The 16,486-nt window shown below is 44.6% G+C and overlaps 1 protein-coding gene across 11 annotated transcripts in view; it reads left to right on the forward strand.

The window, feature by feature from the left end:
* Nucleotides 1–16,486, forward strand: part of LOC132391901 (leucine zipper putative tumor suppressor 3) — a 234,527-nt gene that overhangs the window by 184,131 nt on the left and 33,910 nt on the right. For all 11 annotated transcript variants that reach the window (XM_059965659.1, XM_059965660.1, XM_059965652.1 and 8 more), the window contains one exon: nucleotides 302–790. In XM_059965659.1, coding sequence (XP_059821642.1) covers nucleotides 341–790 — 450 coding nt within the window. In that variant the 5' untranslated portion in view covers nucleotides 302–340. The remainder of the gene's footprint in view (nucleotides 1–301; nucleotides 791–16,486) is intronic.

Here is a 16,486-nt window from a genome sequence, read left to right on the forward strand (position 1 = left end):
AAAGGAAGATGAGTCAAATTGGATGAGGGAGGGATAATGTGTAGATGGGAGCAGTAGGAGAAGGGGATCATGAGGCTGGTTGGTAGAGTATGTGATGGACAGGTGGAACAAGGCAGGGGAGGGAAAAGAAATATTTTACCAAACCTTTTGCTGAAAGGTGCACCTTTGTCCAATTTTTGATGCATTCTACTATCTTCTCAGCTTGGCTTTGCGAGTGGAATTCCTGCCATCGATGGGCGGTTTAAATGATCTACCATCCTTGCCACTGAGGGCACTCATCCGTTTCTTTTCCGTCTTTCAGGGACGCCAGCTGACGTGGCTCCACGGCTGTTGAGCCAACATGGCCAAACTTCAGATGCTTTCGACGGCCAGTGAGCCTGCTTACCACGGCTGCCAGACCTACCCGTTGTTTGCTCCCAGGACCGCCGATCCGGGCTACTCCCAGGGCACAATGGGGAGCGTTGGCAGCGGTGTCGCCAACGAGCAGGAGTTTGCGATGAAAAGCATGAACAGCAACAACCGACCAGGCCTCATCCAGAACAGCAGCCGTCAGCAAGATGGGCTGCGGAATGGTTACGCTTCCCGGGAACTCTCAAAACGCTTCTCGTCTGAGGAGAAATGCTTTAATTCCGAGAACATGACAAATTCCTTGTATATCAATGGGGACCATCGTATAGGAACCAGAACTAAAACTGACATGACAAACAACAATGAGAAGAATACGCCTCCACAGTACAAAGAGCCAAGCAATCCTCCAAAGATACTCCCCATCTCCGGCAAACTAGAGCAGGTAATAAGAGAGTGAGGTCTGACTGTAACATGAGGATATAATGTGGAGGCTCTATAAGGCACAGATGAGCCCTCACTTGGAGAATTGACAGCAGTTTTGGGCCGCTTGTGTAAGTAAGGATGTGCTGACATTGGAGAGGGTTCAAAGAAGGTTCATGAAAATGATTCCAGGGTTGAAAGGCTTGTCATGTGAGGAGTGTTTGATAGTTCTGGGCCTGTACTCAGTAGAATTCATAAGAATAAGGGGGAGATCTCATTGAAACCTATTGAATGTTGAAACGCCTCGATAGAGTGGATATGGAGAGGATGTTTCCTATGGTGGGAGAGTCTTAGGACAGAGGCACGTTCATTTTAGAACATAGATGAGGAAGAGTTTCTTTAGCCAGAGAGTGATGAATCTGTGGAATTAATTGCCACTGACAACTGTGGAGGTTAAGTCACTGGGTATATTTAAGGTACAGGCTGATAGGTCCTTGATTAGTCAGGACCTGAAGGATTATGGGGAGAAGGTGGGTGATTGGGACTGAGAGAGAAATGGATCAGTCATGATGAAATGGCGGGGCAGCCTCAAGGGATGAAATGACACAAATTCTGATCCTACATCTAATGGTCTTATTGAAAGAAAAGGAGTAGGTTGATTTTTTTTTAGAATATTTAATTGGAATGAAAAGCCTCAAAGAATTTCAAAGCTGTTAATCTGGATAACAATGACTAAAGCAAGGATCAGGCCTGGATTTGAATTTCCATGAATACTTCGCTTCTTCCTTTCATTTTATTGTCTTTGTTTCCTAGCCCCATCATCTCCTGGCTTATAATAATGGAAGCATTTACATCTATCAGAGGGCACAGCCTCCGAATACAAGGACACCCGTTTAGAAGAGGGACATTGAGGAATTTCATTAGCAAGAGGGTGCTGAATCTGTGGAATTCATTGTCACAGATGGCTATGGAGACTGTTATTGGGTATATTTAGAGCTGTGGTTGATTAGTCAGGGTGTCAAAGGCTACTGGGAGAAGGCAGAAAAATGGGGTTGTGAGGAAAAATAAATTAGCCATGATGGAAAGACGGAACAAACTCAGTGGGTAAAATGGCCAAAGTGTGCTTCTGGGTCTTGTGGTTTTATGATCCCGTATTTTAATGGGAACTGAAAAAGATATCTGGGCAGGTACTTGGATAAGAAATGAAGGCAAATGGGATTAACCTAGACAGGCATCTTGCTCGACATGAATGAGCCTGAGCAAATAGCCTGTTTCCATACTGTCGAACCTCATGAATCTTTATGAAAGTGGTGAACAAGGCAGGCAGAAGCGAGCTATGTAATTCTTCTCCAGAAGCAAGAGTGGACTGGATGAGGGATTCATGTCGAGCGAGGTGCCTGTCTAGGTTAATCCCATTTGCCGTCAAAAGCATCTGAAGTTTGGGGAGAATGCAGGAGAATGGGGTTGAGCAGGATAATAAATCAGCCATGATGGAATAGTGGAGCAGACTCAATGGGCTGAATGGCCTAATTCTGCCCCTAGGTCAATGGTGTTATGGAATGATGAGGTGATTGCAGCAATGGTGTAGGGATGCATGTTGTCACACTGCTATGTGCTTGCTCCTGAAATGTTTGGTGCTGACTTTGGTATTCTGCATGAAATGTTTGCAGTCTCTTACAGCCCACCCTGATAGAGTAAACTCTGCAGACTGTTTTTTCCATTCCCAACTTCTGTTATTTTGCCAGCAGTGGTTTCCACCCTTGTTTGCACCTTGTCCTGAAATGAAAGGGTACTGCTGATCTTAAGATGCAGTAGAATTGTAGGACTGCCAACTCTTCCGTCTGCCCGCTTGTAGGTGGATTGATTGCCTACTAGACTTTACGTAGACAGGGCTACATGTGGCATAGACTTCAGCCGAAAGTAGATCACAGCCAGTCCTTGAACTGTCAAACATACAACTTCAAAATCATTGTTTAGTATGTTTTATTTATATAACATGCTCTTGCCTGCACTGAGGATTTGTTTAGATTAAGCTTCATTTTACTGTCAACACCAGCTGCCCAACCATGCACTGAAAAATGTGAAATCTCCAAAGGGAAGAGGAAGAGGCATTAGGGCCCAGATTATAGATGTTGGAAATCTGAAATTTAAAAAAAACCTAGAAACTGCAGGCAACATTGAGCAGATGTGGGCGTATTTGTGGAGAGTTAAAAGCAAGAGTTCTGATTGGTTATCTAACATCAGAACTGGGTAGTTCTGAAAACAAGTGTGACTTAGGCTGTAGAGAGGAGGGAGAGTCGATGGGAATGTTTAGGGTAAGACAGATACAACTATGTTAAAGTATGGTTATGCTATGTTTTGTAACTTCAAAACATTAAGGAAGACGTGGGAGACCGAAAGCTGAGATCATGTTTAACCTTAAGCAAGGCAGGCATGTATCATGTGGTAGCTCAATTCATGTATTTTTACATATCACCCATAATGAATTATTGATATGAACAAGAATTCTTAATCAGACAATATATTTACAAGATCACTCAAATGTCACTGAAGTATTAAATACACAAGACATTGGTCCACACTGCAGTCACCGTGCTTTAGGAAGGAAGTGATTACAGTGGAGAGGCTGCAGGAGAGATTCACTAGGAAGTTGCTTGGACAAAAGGAGGGGAAAGGATTGATTTCCTTGGAGCGGAGAAGCCTGGGCAGTGTTGTCAGCACACCTCATCGAGCCATACAAAATCAGGAGAGACATGTAAAGGATTGATAATGAGAAACCTTCCTCCATAGCAGACGCAACTATAACCAGAATCTGAAATATCAAAGCACGAACATCACAGGGAAATGGGAAGAGTCAGGAACACATGTACATAGCTACAGAGCAAGAGGCCAGTGATTTGAAGCTGAGGTGTTAAAAGGCTAATGAGTGTTTGGAAGACTCCATCCCTGTAGGACGTGATGGCCAGATCATTCTATATATACTTAAGGTGGAGGTAGATAAATGTCTGAAAGATACAGCTTCCTGTAGAAGTAGTAGAGGCCAGTTCAGTTGTGTCATTTAAGGTAAAATTGGATAGGTATATGGACAGGAAAGGAGTGGAGGGTTATGGGCTGAGTGCGGGTAGGTGGGACTAGGTGAGATTAAGAGTTCGGCACGGACTAGGAGGGCCGAGATGGCCTGTTTCTGTGCTGTGATTGTTATATGGTTATAAAGGATTTGTAAGTTGTGGGGATTTGGCACAGAAGTGATTTGAGGCTGGCATAGATCAGCCATGAACATGTAACAGTAATAAAAGAAAATCAGCACTCTTGTTGTGTGTATTTGATGGTCTCCACAGATATGGTAGGCCCAAGCGCCCTTTCACTATTCTTTACCCTGACTCTGAAGGGAGAAAGGAAACATTGCTGGAACCATTGCTGGAAATCTGAAATAAATAAACTGGTGGAAAAACTCAGCTGGTGAGATTGCATCTGAAGAGAGAGAACAATGGAGTTAATTATAGGGTTGGTGGCTTTTCATCAGAACTGGCCAGCTCTGATACCATCTGGGAAGGCCAGTTATTTGATATTGATGATATGTTGTTACAATTAATCAATTTTGAGTCCAGAGGCTCAAGTCTACATTGGACTTCACTAAAGCGGTTTGAGAAGTCATAGACAGCAAGGGCAGAGTGGGAATGGGGCAGACACTTGGAGTGATAGCAACTGGAAGTTCATGGCCATGCTTGCAGACTGAAAGGCAGGTTGAAGTGTGGGCTGTAGAGAGCAATAGGCTTCAGTGAAGAGAAGTACTGACCAGTTAAGGTGGGTTTTCTTCTCTTTCTTGGTCGACTGGGGATAAAGGATATGGAAGTTAAGGCAGAGGCGTGTTTCTCCTACGGCATGTGGGAAATCGGGCATTTCCAGTGTCCTTGGTGACTATAGTTGAATATTAAAGATAAAGATTTACTTTATTTATTACACTGAAAGGTGTGAAATGTGTTGTTCGTATCAAGTCAAGTCAGCAGGTATTGTGCTGGGTCAGCTCATGTGACGCCACACTTCCATCACTACGACTCACTAGCCCTAACTTGCAAACACGAGGAAATCTGCAGACGCTGGAAATTCAAACAACAACACACACAAGATGCTGGTGGAACACAGCAGGCCAGGCAGCATCTATAGGGAGAAGCGCTGTCAACGTTTCGGGCCGAGACCCTTCGTCAGGACTAACTGAAAGGAAAGATAGTAAGAGATTTGAAAGTAGTGGGGGGAGGGGGAAATGCAAAATGATAGGAGAAGACCGGAGGGGGTGGAATGAAGCTAAAAGCTGGAAAGGTGATTGGCGAAAGTGATACAGAGCTGGAGAAGGGAAAGGATCATGGGACGGGAGGCCTCGGGAGAAAGGAAGGGGTGGAGAAGCACCAGTGGGAGATGGAGAACAGGCAAACAGCTAAATATGTCAGGGATGGGGTAAGAAAGGGAAGAGGGGCATTAACGTAAGTTAGAGAAGTCAATGTTCATGCCATCAGGTTGGAGGCTACCCACCAGTATATGAGGTGTTGTTCCTCCAATCTTAGTTTGGATTCATTTTGACAGTAGAGGAGGCCATGGATAGACATATCAGAATGGGAATGGGATGTGGAATTAAAATGTGTGGTCACTGGGAGATCCTGCTTTCTCTGGCGGTCCGAATGTAGGTGTTCAGCGAAATGGTCTCCCAGTCTGCGTTGGGTCTCACCAATATATAAAAGGCCATACCGGGAGCACCGGACACAGTATACCACACCAGCCGACTCACAGGTGAAGTGTTGCCTCACCTGGAAGGACTGTCAGGGGCCCTGAATGGTGGTGAGGGAGGAAGTGTAAGGGCAGGTGTAGCACTTGTCCCCTTACAAGGGTAAGTGCCAGGAGGGAGATCGGTGGGAAGGGATGGGGGGGACGAGTGGACAAGGGAGTCACTTAGGGAGTGATCCCTGCGGGAAGCAGAAAGGGGGGGGGGGGAGGGAAAAATGTGCTTGGTAGTGGGATCCTGTTGGAGGTGGCAGAAGTTACGGAGAATTATATGTTGGATCCGGAGGCTGGTGGGGTGGTAGGTGAGGACAAGGGGAACCCTATCCCGAGTGGGGTGGCAGGCGGATGGGGTGAGGGCAGATGTGCGGAAAAAAGGAGAGATGCGTTTGAGAGCAGAGTTGATGGTGGAAGAAGGGAATCCCCTTTGTTTAAAAAAGGAAGACATCTCCTTCGTCCTGGAATGAAAAGCCTCATCCTGAGAGCAGATGTGGCAGAGACAGAGGAATTGTGAGAAGGGGATAGCATTTTTGCAAGAGACAGGGTGGGAAGAGGAATAGTCCAGGTAGCTGTGAGAGTCCTAACTTGTACATCTTTTAGAATGTGGAGCACGTAGAGGAAACACACGTGGTCACGGGAAGAAGTACAAACTCATTACAGACAGTGGTGGGAATTGAACCCCAATTGGTGACTGCTGGCACTGTAAGTGATTGCGCTGACTGCTTCGCCACCATGGTAGTGGGGGATTCATTAGTGAGGGGAAGAGACAGGAGATTCTGGGGCTGGGATCAAGGCTCCTAAGTGATATGTTCATCCCTGCTGCCAGGTCTGTGCAAGTCACTGATTGGGCACAGAACCTTCTGAAGGAAGAGGAAGAACAGCCAGAGGTCATAGAACGTGTTGTTGCTAATGACGTCAAAATGAAAAGGAATGTGGTGCCGCAAGCTGATTTTAGGCAGTTGGGCAGAAGTTGGGACCTCCAGTTTCAAAATCTCTGGATTACTGCTGGTGCCATGTGCAAGTAAAGGTGGAAATAGGAGGCCAGGGCACATGAATGTGTTCTGAAAGAACTGGTGCGGAAGGGAGAGCTTTGGGTAACACACACAAAATGCTTGAGGGGCTTAAGTAGGTCAGGCAGCATCTATGGAGAAGAATAAGCCATATATGTTTAGGGCCGAGACCCTTCATCGGGACCTGACATGCAGCAGAGGCCTAGGCTCCATCCTCATCTCTAACTCCTTCACATCGCTGTCCCTAAACCCTAGACTGACCCCTAACTGCCTTCTCTGTCCTCAAAACCATCCCTATAAACTTAAAAAAAAGCTAAGTCTGAGCCACAAGTAAACTGATGCCTGATTCAGATTAGGGCCCTGGCTTATCCATCATGAAATTAACATCTGCTTGAAGTTGTTCAGAATGGTGTTTTCTGCTGGAAAGTGTGCATTTAAAATGCCCATTTTAGCTTGTGGAATTGTAAAGATGAATCAAAAGCTAGCTATTCTCATGATGACATGTTGAATTACAAGTATTCTGAAATATATCAGTTAGAACAACATGTTGTGATAACATTGTACTTGATCTTTGTCCAGGCAGCAGCATTCTCTTTCTTTCCAGGTTAATGGTTGTGTGAATGGGACTTTCCAATTGGAGTAGATGTGGAAACGTGCATTTAAAAGGACAATGCACAGCCTTTTGATGTCAGATATTTATTTTCCTTTGAAGAAATGATGTGTATCTGCAGATCTTAGTAACGTATATTTACATGATGTTAGCCCCACCAGGAATGTCCAGGTGGAAGAAGGAGCCAAAGAGGCAAAGTAGTGAAAAGCCTTCAGGTAGTCGATCATTCAAGTCACAATAGAATTGTGGCTATTGTACCAAAACCAGGGTGTATATGAAACTTTGTCCGTAGGGCCGTAAGTCATCGGAGCAAATTAGGTCATTTGGCCCAATGAATCTACTCTGCTTTTCCATCGTGGCTGATGTAGTATCCCTCTCAATTGCATTCTGCCTTTCCTCATAACCTTTGATGCCCTTACTAATTAAGAACCGATCAAATTCCAGTTTAAATATAGCCAATGACTTTGCTTCCAAAGTCATCTGCAGCTCTGGCTGAAGAAATTCCTCCCTATCCCTGTTCTCAAGGGACTTCCTTCTATTCTGAGGCTGTGCCCTCTGGTCCTAGACTCCATTCTCTATATCCACTCTTATCCAGACTATTCAATTCTCGATATGTTTCAGTGAGATTCCCCTCATTCTTCTAAACTTCAGCGAATACAGCCCCAGAGACATCAAACACTCCGCATATACTCACCCTTTCATTTCTGGGATCACCACTGTGAACCTCCTCTGGACCCTCTCCAATTTCAGCATATCCTTTCTTAGATATGGGGCCCAAAACTGTTCACAAAACCCCTAGTGCGGTCTGACTATAAAGCCTCAGCATTAAGTCCTTGCATTTGTGTTCTTTTCCTCTTGAAATGCATGGTAATATTGTATTCACATTCCTTATTTACTTATTTAATGATACAATGCAGAGTTGGCCCTTCGAGCCACACCAGCCAGCAATACCTGACAACCTCAATTAACCCTAACCTAATCATAGGACGATTTACAAAAACCAATTAACCTATTCAGTATTTCTTTAGACTGTGGGAGGAAACCAGAGCACCTGGGGAAAATCAGTGCATTCCAAAGGGAGGATGTATAGAAACTCCTTACAGAATGGCTCTGGAATTGAGCTCCAAACTTTGGAAGAAGCGTTGAAGCAACAATGATTCCCAAAGAGTTAACTTGCAGGTTGATTTGCCCAACCACCAACTCAACCTGCAAGATAACCTTTAGGGAATCCTTGCTGCTTTAATTCTCCTCCCAAATGTTGCTCAACATGGAGGAGGAGTAATTGTTCAGATGCATGAGAATGGTGGTTGGTATAGAAGGTATGCTTTCCCATAAAATCCGATGTGATGAAACACTGTGGCTTGTAGAGTCAGTATTGACAATTCACAGGGCAATTTCTTCCTGTCCATGTCCTTTATCTATCCCTCCTACTTCTATAGGTGTACGGTTGAGAGTGTATTGACTGGCTGCATTATGGCCTGATATGGAAGTACCAATGCCTTTGAATGGAAAATCCTACAAAAGGTAGTGGATTTAGCCCAGAACATCACGGGTAAAGCCCTCCCAACCATTGAGCACATCTACATGAAACACTGTTATAGGAAATTGGCATCCATCATCAGAGATCCTCACCACCCAGGCAAGCTCTTCTCTTGCTGCTGCCATCAGGAAGAAGGTACAGGAGCCTCAGAATTTGTCCCACCAGGTTCAAGAGCAGTTACTACCTCAAACATCAGGATCTTGAACAAAGGGGATAACACTTGCCCATCCATTGAGATGTTCCACAACCAATGATCTCACTTTAAAGACTCTTTATCGTTTTATTTATTGCTATTTATTTATATTTGCATTTTCAGTTTGTTGACTTCTGCACTGGATGCAGTATAGTTATAATTCTGTAGATCTGCTGAGTAACCCACAGGAAAATGAATCTCAGGATTGTATGTGGTGACATACAGGTACTCTGCTAATAAAATTACTTTGAACTTTGAACCTCCTGGACCAGCTGCCCAACCAATAGGACAGGGAGTGTCCAGGTACCATTATGAAAGGCACAAGAGTTTCTACAGATGCTGGAAATCTACAGCAACACACACAAACACTGGAGGAACTCGGCAAGTCAGGCAGCATCTGTGGAGGGGAATAAACAGTTGATATTCTGGGCTGAGATCCTTCAACAGAACTGAAGCATCGACTGTTTATGCCCCTTCATGGTTGCTGCCTGACTTTCTGACCTCCACTGTGTTGGAAGACTTGGGCAGATTCTTGGTAAGGTGTGGTATGATTATGTACAAAACAACCATGTCGGGCTGTGGTAAAGAAACCTCTGTGAGACTGTTGGTCAAGACTGGCGGGTCTGGTTTTATTCTTTCCCTGAATGTAGAGGTGATGGTAAAGGGCAGTGACCCACCAGGTCATTTCAGAGGGGAATTAAGACATAAGCACTTTACTGTGGCTCCAGGATTAGACAGAAGCCAGACAGATGAAGATGAGCAGGATTGTCTGCCTAACTAATATTAGTAAATCACCTGGGTCTTTAGAACGATGGCACTCTCTTTGCAGCACACCGGGTTTCACCATTTCTCAACCTTCACTTACGTAAAACTTAAATGAGTAGTTTCATCTTGGGAAGAGTGACTAGAGCCTGATCAGAGCAACATTGGGAAATCAACCCAATACCTCAGCAACCATCTATTCACTGGCAGTACTCTGGAGTGAGTTGCCAACAGTCCTGGAATTCAAGGATCTCACAGAAGCTGTTGTGAATGACTCAGTGGGGGAGGGGTGAAATCATTCAAAATAAAAAGTAAAATTTATTATCAAAGCACGTAAGCCATAGCGGTGCGTAGTCCAACATATGGTGCAATGTTTGTCTTGAATGTTTTTCTTGTGATCAGAAGACCCTGTTAAAAGTTGGTAATATAAAATTCTGCAAATCCTGCTCATTGGTGAGACTGACGGTGAGGGAGTTGCATGGCCTCGGCTGTTAATGCGGACCAGGCCCTGATGCCACAGCATCGCCTGTTACAGCCATCCAGGGGCGGAGGCACGGGAGCTGGTATGAGAGAGAACGAGGCACGGCGGGCGTGCTGGAGTCTGTGCCGACCCCTCCCATTGGTGCTGCTCTCCAGTGTTTGCTCCATGGAAAACAACCTGGATTGTTTGTGGCTGGCGCAGCATGAGACAAGCAGGATTGCTTTCATTATGGCTGGCTCACTGCCAGTTAAGGAACTGCTATGTGTTTGTTCTTGCGGAAACGTGGCTCCAGGACAACATCCCATGCTCCATCAATCTGCAGGCCATGTCACTCAGGGACTTGTGCTAATATTATTTTATGTGGCCGTATATGTTATCTTAACTATGTGTTCTTTGTGTTGTGCGCTGTGTGTGACTGTTGGTGTTACATTTTGTATTTTGGTCCTGGAGGAACGCTGTTTTGTTTAGCTATATATATGAGTTGATTGAGTGACAATTGAAGTTGAACTTGACCTTTTACATGTCACTGTACTCTACCCTGAGATGAATTTTCTTGCAGGCATTCACAGTAGAACAAAGAAATCCAGTAATGCACTAGAATCAGTGAAAAACGACACCCAAACACATTTCCTGTTTCCATTTTCTTTGGACGCTCTTGGTTATTGAGGTAAAGAAGACAAGGCTGTGTGACTAGATGGGCCACTTGGAGGTATGAAGTCATGAGACTTCAGGAGAACCTAACCACAGTTGACAATAAGAGATGGGAAAGATAATGATACTCTTATCCTGGTTTCATCATAAGAACACACAGTAAGCTAAACAAAGGACTCTGTTAAATTGCCTGTCTTATTGCCAGCCATAGAAAGTATGCATCACCTGTCACAAATGGAATGTGGTGCTTGAAAAATCTCTTGCCTGACAGGTTTATCAGTAGCCGTGCAATAGCTTTAATTAGTTTATTAGTTGCAGGTCGTGCGACTAAAAGGCGACACAGGTTTCACTGAATGTCTCAAATGTCGGTTATGTGGGTACTGGTTGTTGAATCCTTTATGTCAATATATATGGCCATATCACCCCACACGCCATTCACCATTTCTTATCTAGCAGCCAAACGTTATAATTCCCGGCAAAACCCCAGCAATCCTGGCTACGTTCTGACAGAACTCAGAAGTCTCTTGCTGTGGGAAATCCCTTTGCTGTGCAGGTGGAGGTCATGTGACTGATTGGCCTTGGGTTTATTTTATGATTAGTATTTTGGGAGCGAACACAATCCAGCCTTGATTTTAGATGCCCTAAGTCACTTTACAAAAGGAACTCCAGTTATAACTTTAAGAAGCAGTAGAGAGCTCCTTTTATAATACACGGGCCTGACTTGAACAGAGAATCTTGTTTATTCCTGGCCACCATGCTAAAGGATGTGAAGGCTTTAGAGAGGGCCCAAGAAGGTTTTAAGGAAACAGTTCATGGGTTAAGGACTGCATTAACAAGGAGCTTACCACACTGGTTTTTGTCAGTCAGGGCACTAAGCGTAGGAGTTGGGACATTATGTTGTAACTGTATAAGTCATTGGTGAGGCCACACTTGAAGGACTGAATACAGTTTTAATCATCCCATTATAGTACACGTGGTTAAACTGGTAAGATCGCAGAAACGATTTATGAGGGTTTTGCCAGGAACGAAAGGCCTGGGTTAAGGAGAGAAGTTGGCCAGGCTATGTTTTATTCCTCGGAACAGAGGAGAATGAAGGGCAACTGTATGAAAATGTTTAGAATCTTGTGAGGCAAAGATAAGATGAGTGGTGACAGTCTTTTCCCCGGGGGGGGGGGGAGGAGGAAAGATTTTTCAAAAGAAAATCTTGAGAGCAGATTTTTACACACAAAAGGTGGATTATGTGTGGAAGGAGCTGCCAGAGGAAATGCTTGAGGCAGTTACAATAGTATCATTTAAAAAGCAAAAAAAAGTACAATAGTACATTTAAGAAGGTACGTGGAGGGGCGAGGCTTATAGGGGTATGGGCCACATGCAGGAATTGGAACTAGGTGGGTGGGCACCAGGGTCAGCAAGGACTTGTTGGGACAAAGGGACCTGTATCTCTGCTGTATTGCTCTGTGATTCTAAATATTGTGCAGCTCCTCATTCTCCTGTGCTTGTTGTCATTATCAATCCACGATGTAACTTTCTCCAAGCTGTTTTATTAATATTTAACCATTATTCAAACAACTTTGTCATTTAGTTCAGCAATGACTAATGGGCTGAGACTACCTGAGTGACCTTAATAATCCACTGCAGTTATCCCAGTCCTGTCTTAATATATGGCCAAAACCTAGAGGAGCAAACAACATAGGAACATTCGGCCCGTTGAGTCTGTTCTCACATGCAGTTATATTTGACTTTTTTTCCCAACCCTCTTGCCAATCAAGAATCCCTTCCTTGGATACACCTAATTACTCTGCCACCACAGCCCTCTGTGGCAATGAATTCCACAGATTTTCTAGAACTAAGAAATATGTTCTCATCTCTGTTTGAAAGGGACACCCCTTCATTCTGAGTCCGTGCTCGACTCAATGATGGAAACATCTCCATTTCCATTCTATTCAGGTCTTTTAGCGTCCATAAGAACCCAGCTCCTCCCCCCCCGCCCCCCCCCTTCTGAACTTCTTCAAGTACAGGCTTGGAGATATTACGCACTCACATGATGATAAGATGTATTGAGTGGACAGCCAGAGACTTTTTCCCAGGGCAGAAATGGCTAATACAAGGGGGCATAATTATAAGGTGTTTGGAGGACAGTTTAGGGGGAATGTCAGAGGTAGGTTTTTACACAGAGAGTGGATGGTATATGGTCGGGTGGTGGGTTAGAGAAACTTAAGAGACTCTTGGGCACATGGATGAAAGAAAAATGGAGGGGAGTGTGGGAGGAAAGGGTTAGATTGTCCTTAGAGTAGGTTAACCGGTCAGCACAACATTGTGGGCCGAAGGATCTATACAATATTGTGCTGTTCTACATTCTGTGTGTTGAGCCTTCCATTTCTAGAATCATTCTTGTGAACCTCCTCTGGACCCTCTCCAGGACCAGTACATCTTTCCTTGGATAGGTTTCGAGGCATTTCTGGCTTCTGTCAGTTACTGGTTTCCCAGCATGTGCTGTAAAATCACATGGAAGAGTCATTGCCAGTCAGTGTTTGTATGGTGACAAACAGTGTGGTGTGCAAGACATCCACAGACCAAAGGGGTTCATGGAGCAAGAGGGAGGCCTGAACTTCATTAATGTGCCTCCTCGATATTGTTCCTGGTCTGGACAGTCTTCAACCCACAATAGATAGCGAAGACACTTGGAGGGGAGGGGAGTGCAAAACGGGGCTTATTTTGTGCACTGACCAAATGAACAGACACTTTTTGTGCCGCTATAAAGCTTAGAAAACTGAAATTTAAGAACTGTCGTCCCCACCCCAACCCCGATTTCCCCAGTTTGATCTCAGATTGATCCTGAGTTCCTGTTCCTTCTGGGATCTCTCTCAGGCAAAGATTTCCCACAACTCTGCCTCCTCAGTAGTGCAGGTGTGGCAGAAGTTGTTAGCCAATGTCAACTTTCATCCAAACACATCATGTCCCGGCCCGAGATGTCGACTCTTTATTCATTTCCATAGGTGCTGTCTGTTTCGTTTGTGTTACTCTGGATTTCCAGCATTTGCAGAATTTCTTGTGCTTAGGAAATGCTGAGGTTCCAGTCAGGTCACCATGAGATTTTGGCAGAGTAAGATCCCACAAATACGAATGCAGTGAATTTGATTTCTGCTTTAGTGGCAATGAATTAGGGATAAGTGTTGGCCTGAACTTTTTCATTAGGTTCTTTCAGGAATTGATGAAGTCTCAGATTGTTAGATCCAGAAAATAATTGTGACTGTATAACACTCACTTCAGACTGTGCCAAAGTAACAGCCTTAATTTTGTACCTGGAGTGACACAAGTCATTCCTGCCCGTTTCCTATCCTGACGGAATATGAGGTGTCACTCCTCCAAACTGAAAGTGGCCTTGTTATGACAGTAGAGGCGGCCATGGACTGGCATGCCGGACTGGGAATGGGCCGCTTGCTCATGTGCGCCACCCAGTGGAGGTTTCAATGAGTAGACCTGGATGGAGTTTACCACATGAAGCACTCCTTAATCGTCAGTACAGTGCTGAAAGAAAGAGTTTTGGGCCTCTAATTTAAGAAGGGATGAGCTGATATTGGAGAGGGTTCAGAAGAGGTTCTTGAGAATGATTCCTGGAATGGTAGGCTTATCATATGACAAATATTTATGGCTCTGAGCGTCTACTTAATTCAATTCAAGCTTAATTGCCATTCCACCATTCCTGACTACAGCCAAACGAGACGGTGTTACAGCAGGGTCGAGGTGCTAAGAAACATTACCGGTAGTCGAACAGAAGTAAAAGTGTCCGGATGCCCCACCCGACCCAGCGACACTGCGGCTGGGTGCCCAGTGTCCTCGCACCTATAAGTGAACAAACACATAGAAAATGTGAAATGCGTATGTCTAGAACCACCAGTCCACTGATGTCATCTGTTGACCTGCCCCTCTGCCCACTAGGTGACACTGCGGCTTTGAGGCCCAGTCCTCGCAAATACAAGTATATATAGAATATCAGTAAAAGCACAACCGGGCCGCTTAGTCCAACTGCGATCTTCAGTCGGCTACAGCTGCACTGTGCTGTCCTGGTAGAGTGAGGCGGCTTGGACTCTTCCCCTCTGCAGCTTGAGGGTGATTCCATTGAGAGGGCCACCAAAAAACATTGAGGTTCACTGTAAAGCCCGCCCACAGAGAAAACTGATAGGTCTACTTAGCACGAAGGGCGACCAATCAGGATGCTCCCTCTCCCTCTCAAAAGAATCGATTTCCGGAATATTGTATGTAATTCTCAGGCGTCAGAGAGTGGCTATCAATATGCGGGAGACTCCCGGAACTTTTGGGAGAGGTGGGATGTCTGCTACAATTCCTCACCATCTGCCCTGCTCTAAATCTAATAAATCAGTAAATCGATCTTTTGGGGTACCAGATTACCAAATTCCAAAGGGCTCTTGCGATCAGAGGAAAAGCGACCATGACAGCACTCGCTATTTGACTGCAAGCCTCCATCAACTCAGGCATTGTGCAGCTCCTTAATATTCTTCACCGGCAAGCAGCTCTCTGATGGTATAGGCCTGCAGTACTTTAAATTCTTAATGTAAAGTAGGATCTTGCAATCATTAGAAGTGCATTTAAGTAGAATGGTAGCATCTTTTGTTGATCCCGCAGAAGCTGCTGCCACCAGTCGTGCCACCATCTTGCTGGAATTCATGTTAAATTGTCATTCGACCCTATATGAATACTCATGAATACAGCCAAACGAGACAGCGTTACTCTAGAGTCAAGGTGCTAACAGTACTGTACTAACAGAGGAACTTCTTCAGCCAGAGGGTGGTGAATCTGTAGAGTTCATTGCCAGAGTCAGCTGTAGAAGTCAGATCATTGGGTGTATTTACGGTGGACGTTGATAGATTCTTGGATAAATCAGGGCGTGAAATGTTACAGGGATAGGGCAGGAGAATGCGGTTGAGAGGGAAATGGATCTGCTATGATGAAATGGCTGAGCAGACTTGATGGGCTGAATGGCCTAGTGCTGCTCCTCTGTCTTATGAGTGTGCAGTGGGGAGGACTGACACACATGTTTAAATAGCACAGATCAGCATGTAAATGAATGATTAGATTTTTGAAGCATGTTCCATTATAATCCTTTTATAAGATACCTGATTTACTCAGCTCTGAATCAAAGTCCGAACCTTCTAAATATCTTCAAATTAAATCTTGGTTGATTGAAATTCAAATGGAGAATGACGATCCCAAGCTTTATCTTAAATTCCTGTGTGGTTTCAGATGAAGTATGAGCTCTATTCAAAATTTGCAATTCATAATACTTTCTGTGTTATCAAATGTCAAATATCAAATCAATGCGAGCACTCTGTGTCCAAGGGGAAGTATGGTCTAAGCTGTTGTTGCTGACAATGGTTATTAATCACCAGCTATAGGAGGAGACAGGAGTCCTTTCTAAGGCCCATTGAGTTATCTGTCCCTTACAACAAGGACTGGGTTCAGCAATCAATGCCCTCTACACTTCTTGGCAATTTCCATTCCTCATAGCCATCTAGGGAAACAGACTGTCATGTTCACTCCATCCATAACAAGCAGGATTTCCCAATGGCCAACCATTTCAATTCTACTACCCATTCCCAATAGGACATGTTAGTCCATAGTCTCCTCTACTGTCATGATGAGGCCACACTCAGGCTGGAGGAGCGACACCTCATATTCCATC

Source organism: Hypanus sabinus, chromosome 3 (genome assembly GCF_030144855.1).
Source record: "Hypanus sabinus isolate sHypSab1 chromosome 3, sHypSab1.hap1, whole genome shotgun sequence".
In the NCBI taxonomy this organism is placed as follows: domain Eukaryota; kingdom Metazoa; phylum Chordata; class Chondrichthyes; order Myliobatiformes; family Dasyatidae; genus Hypanus; species Hypanus sabinus.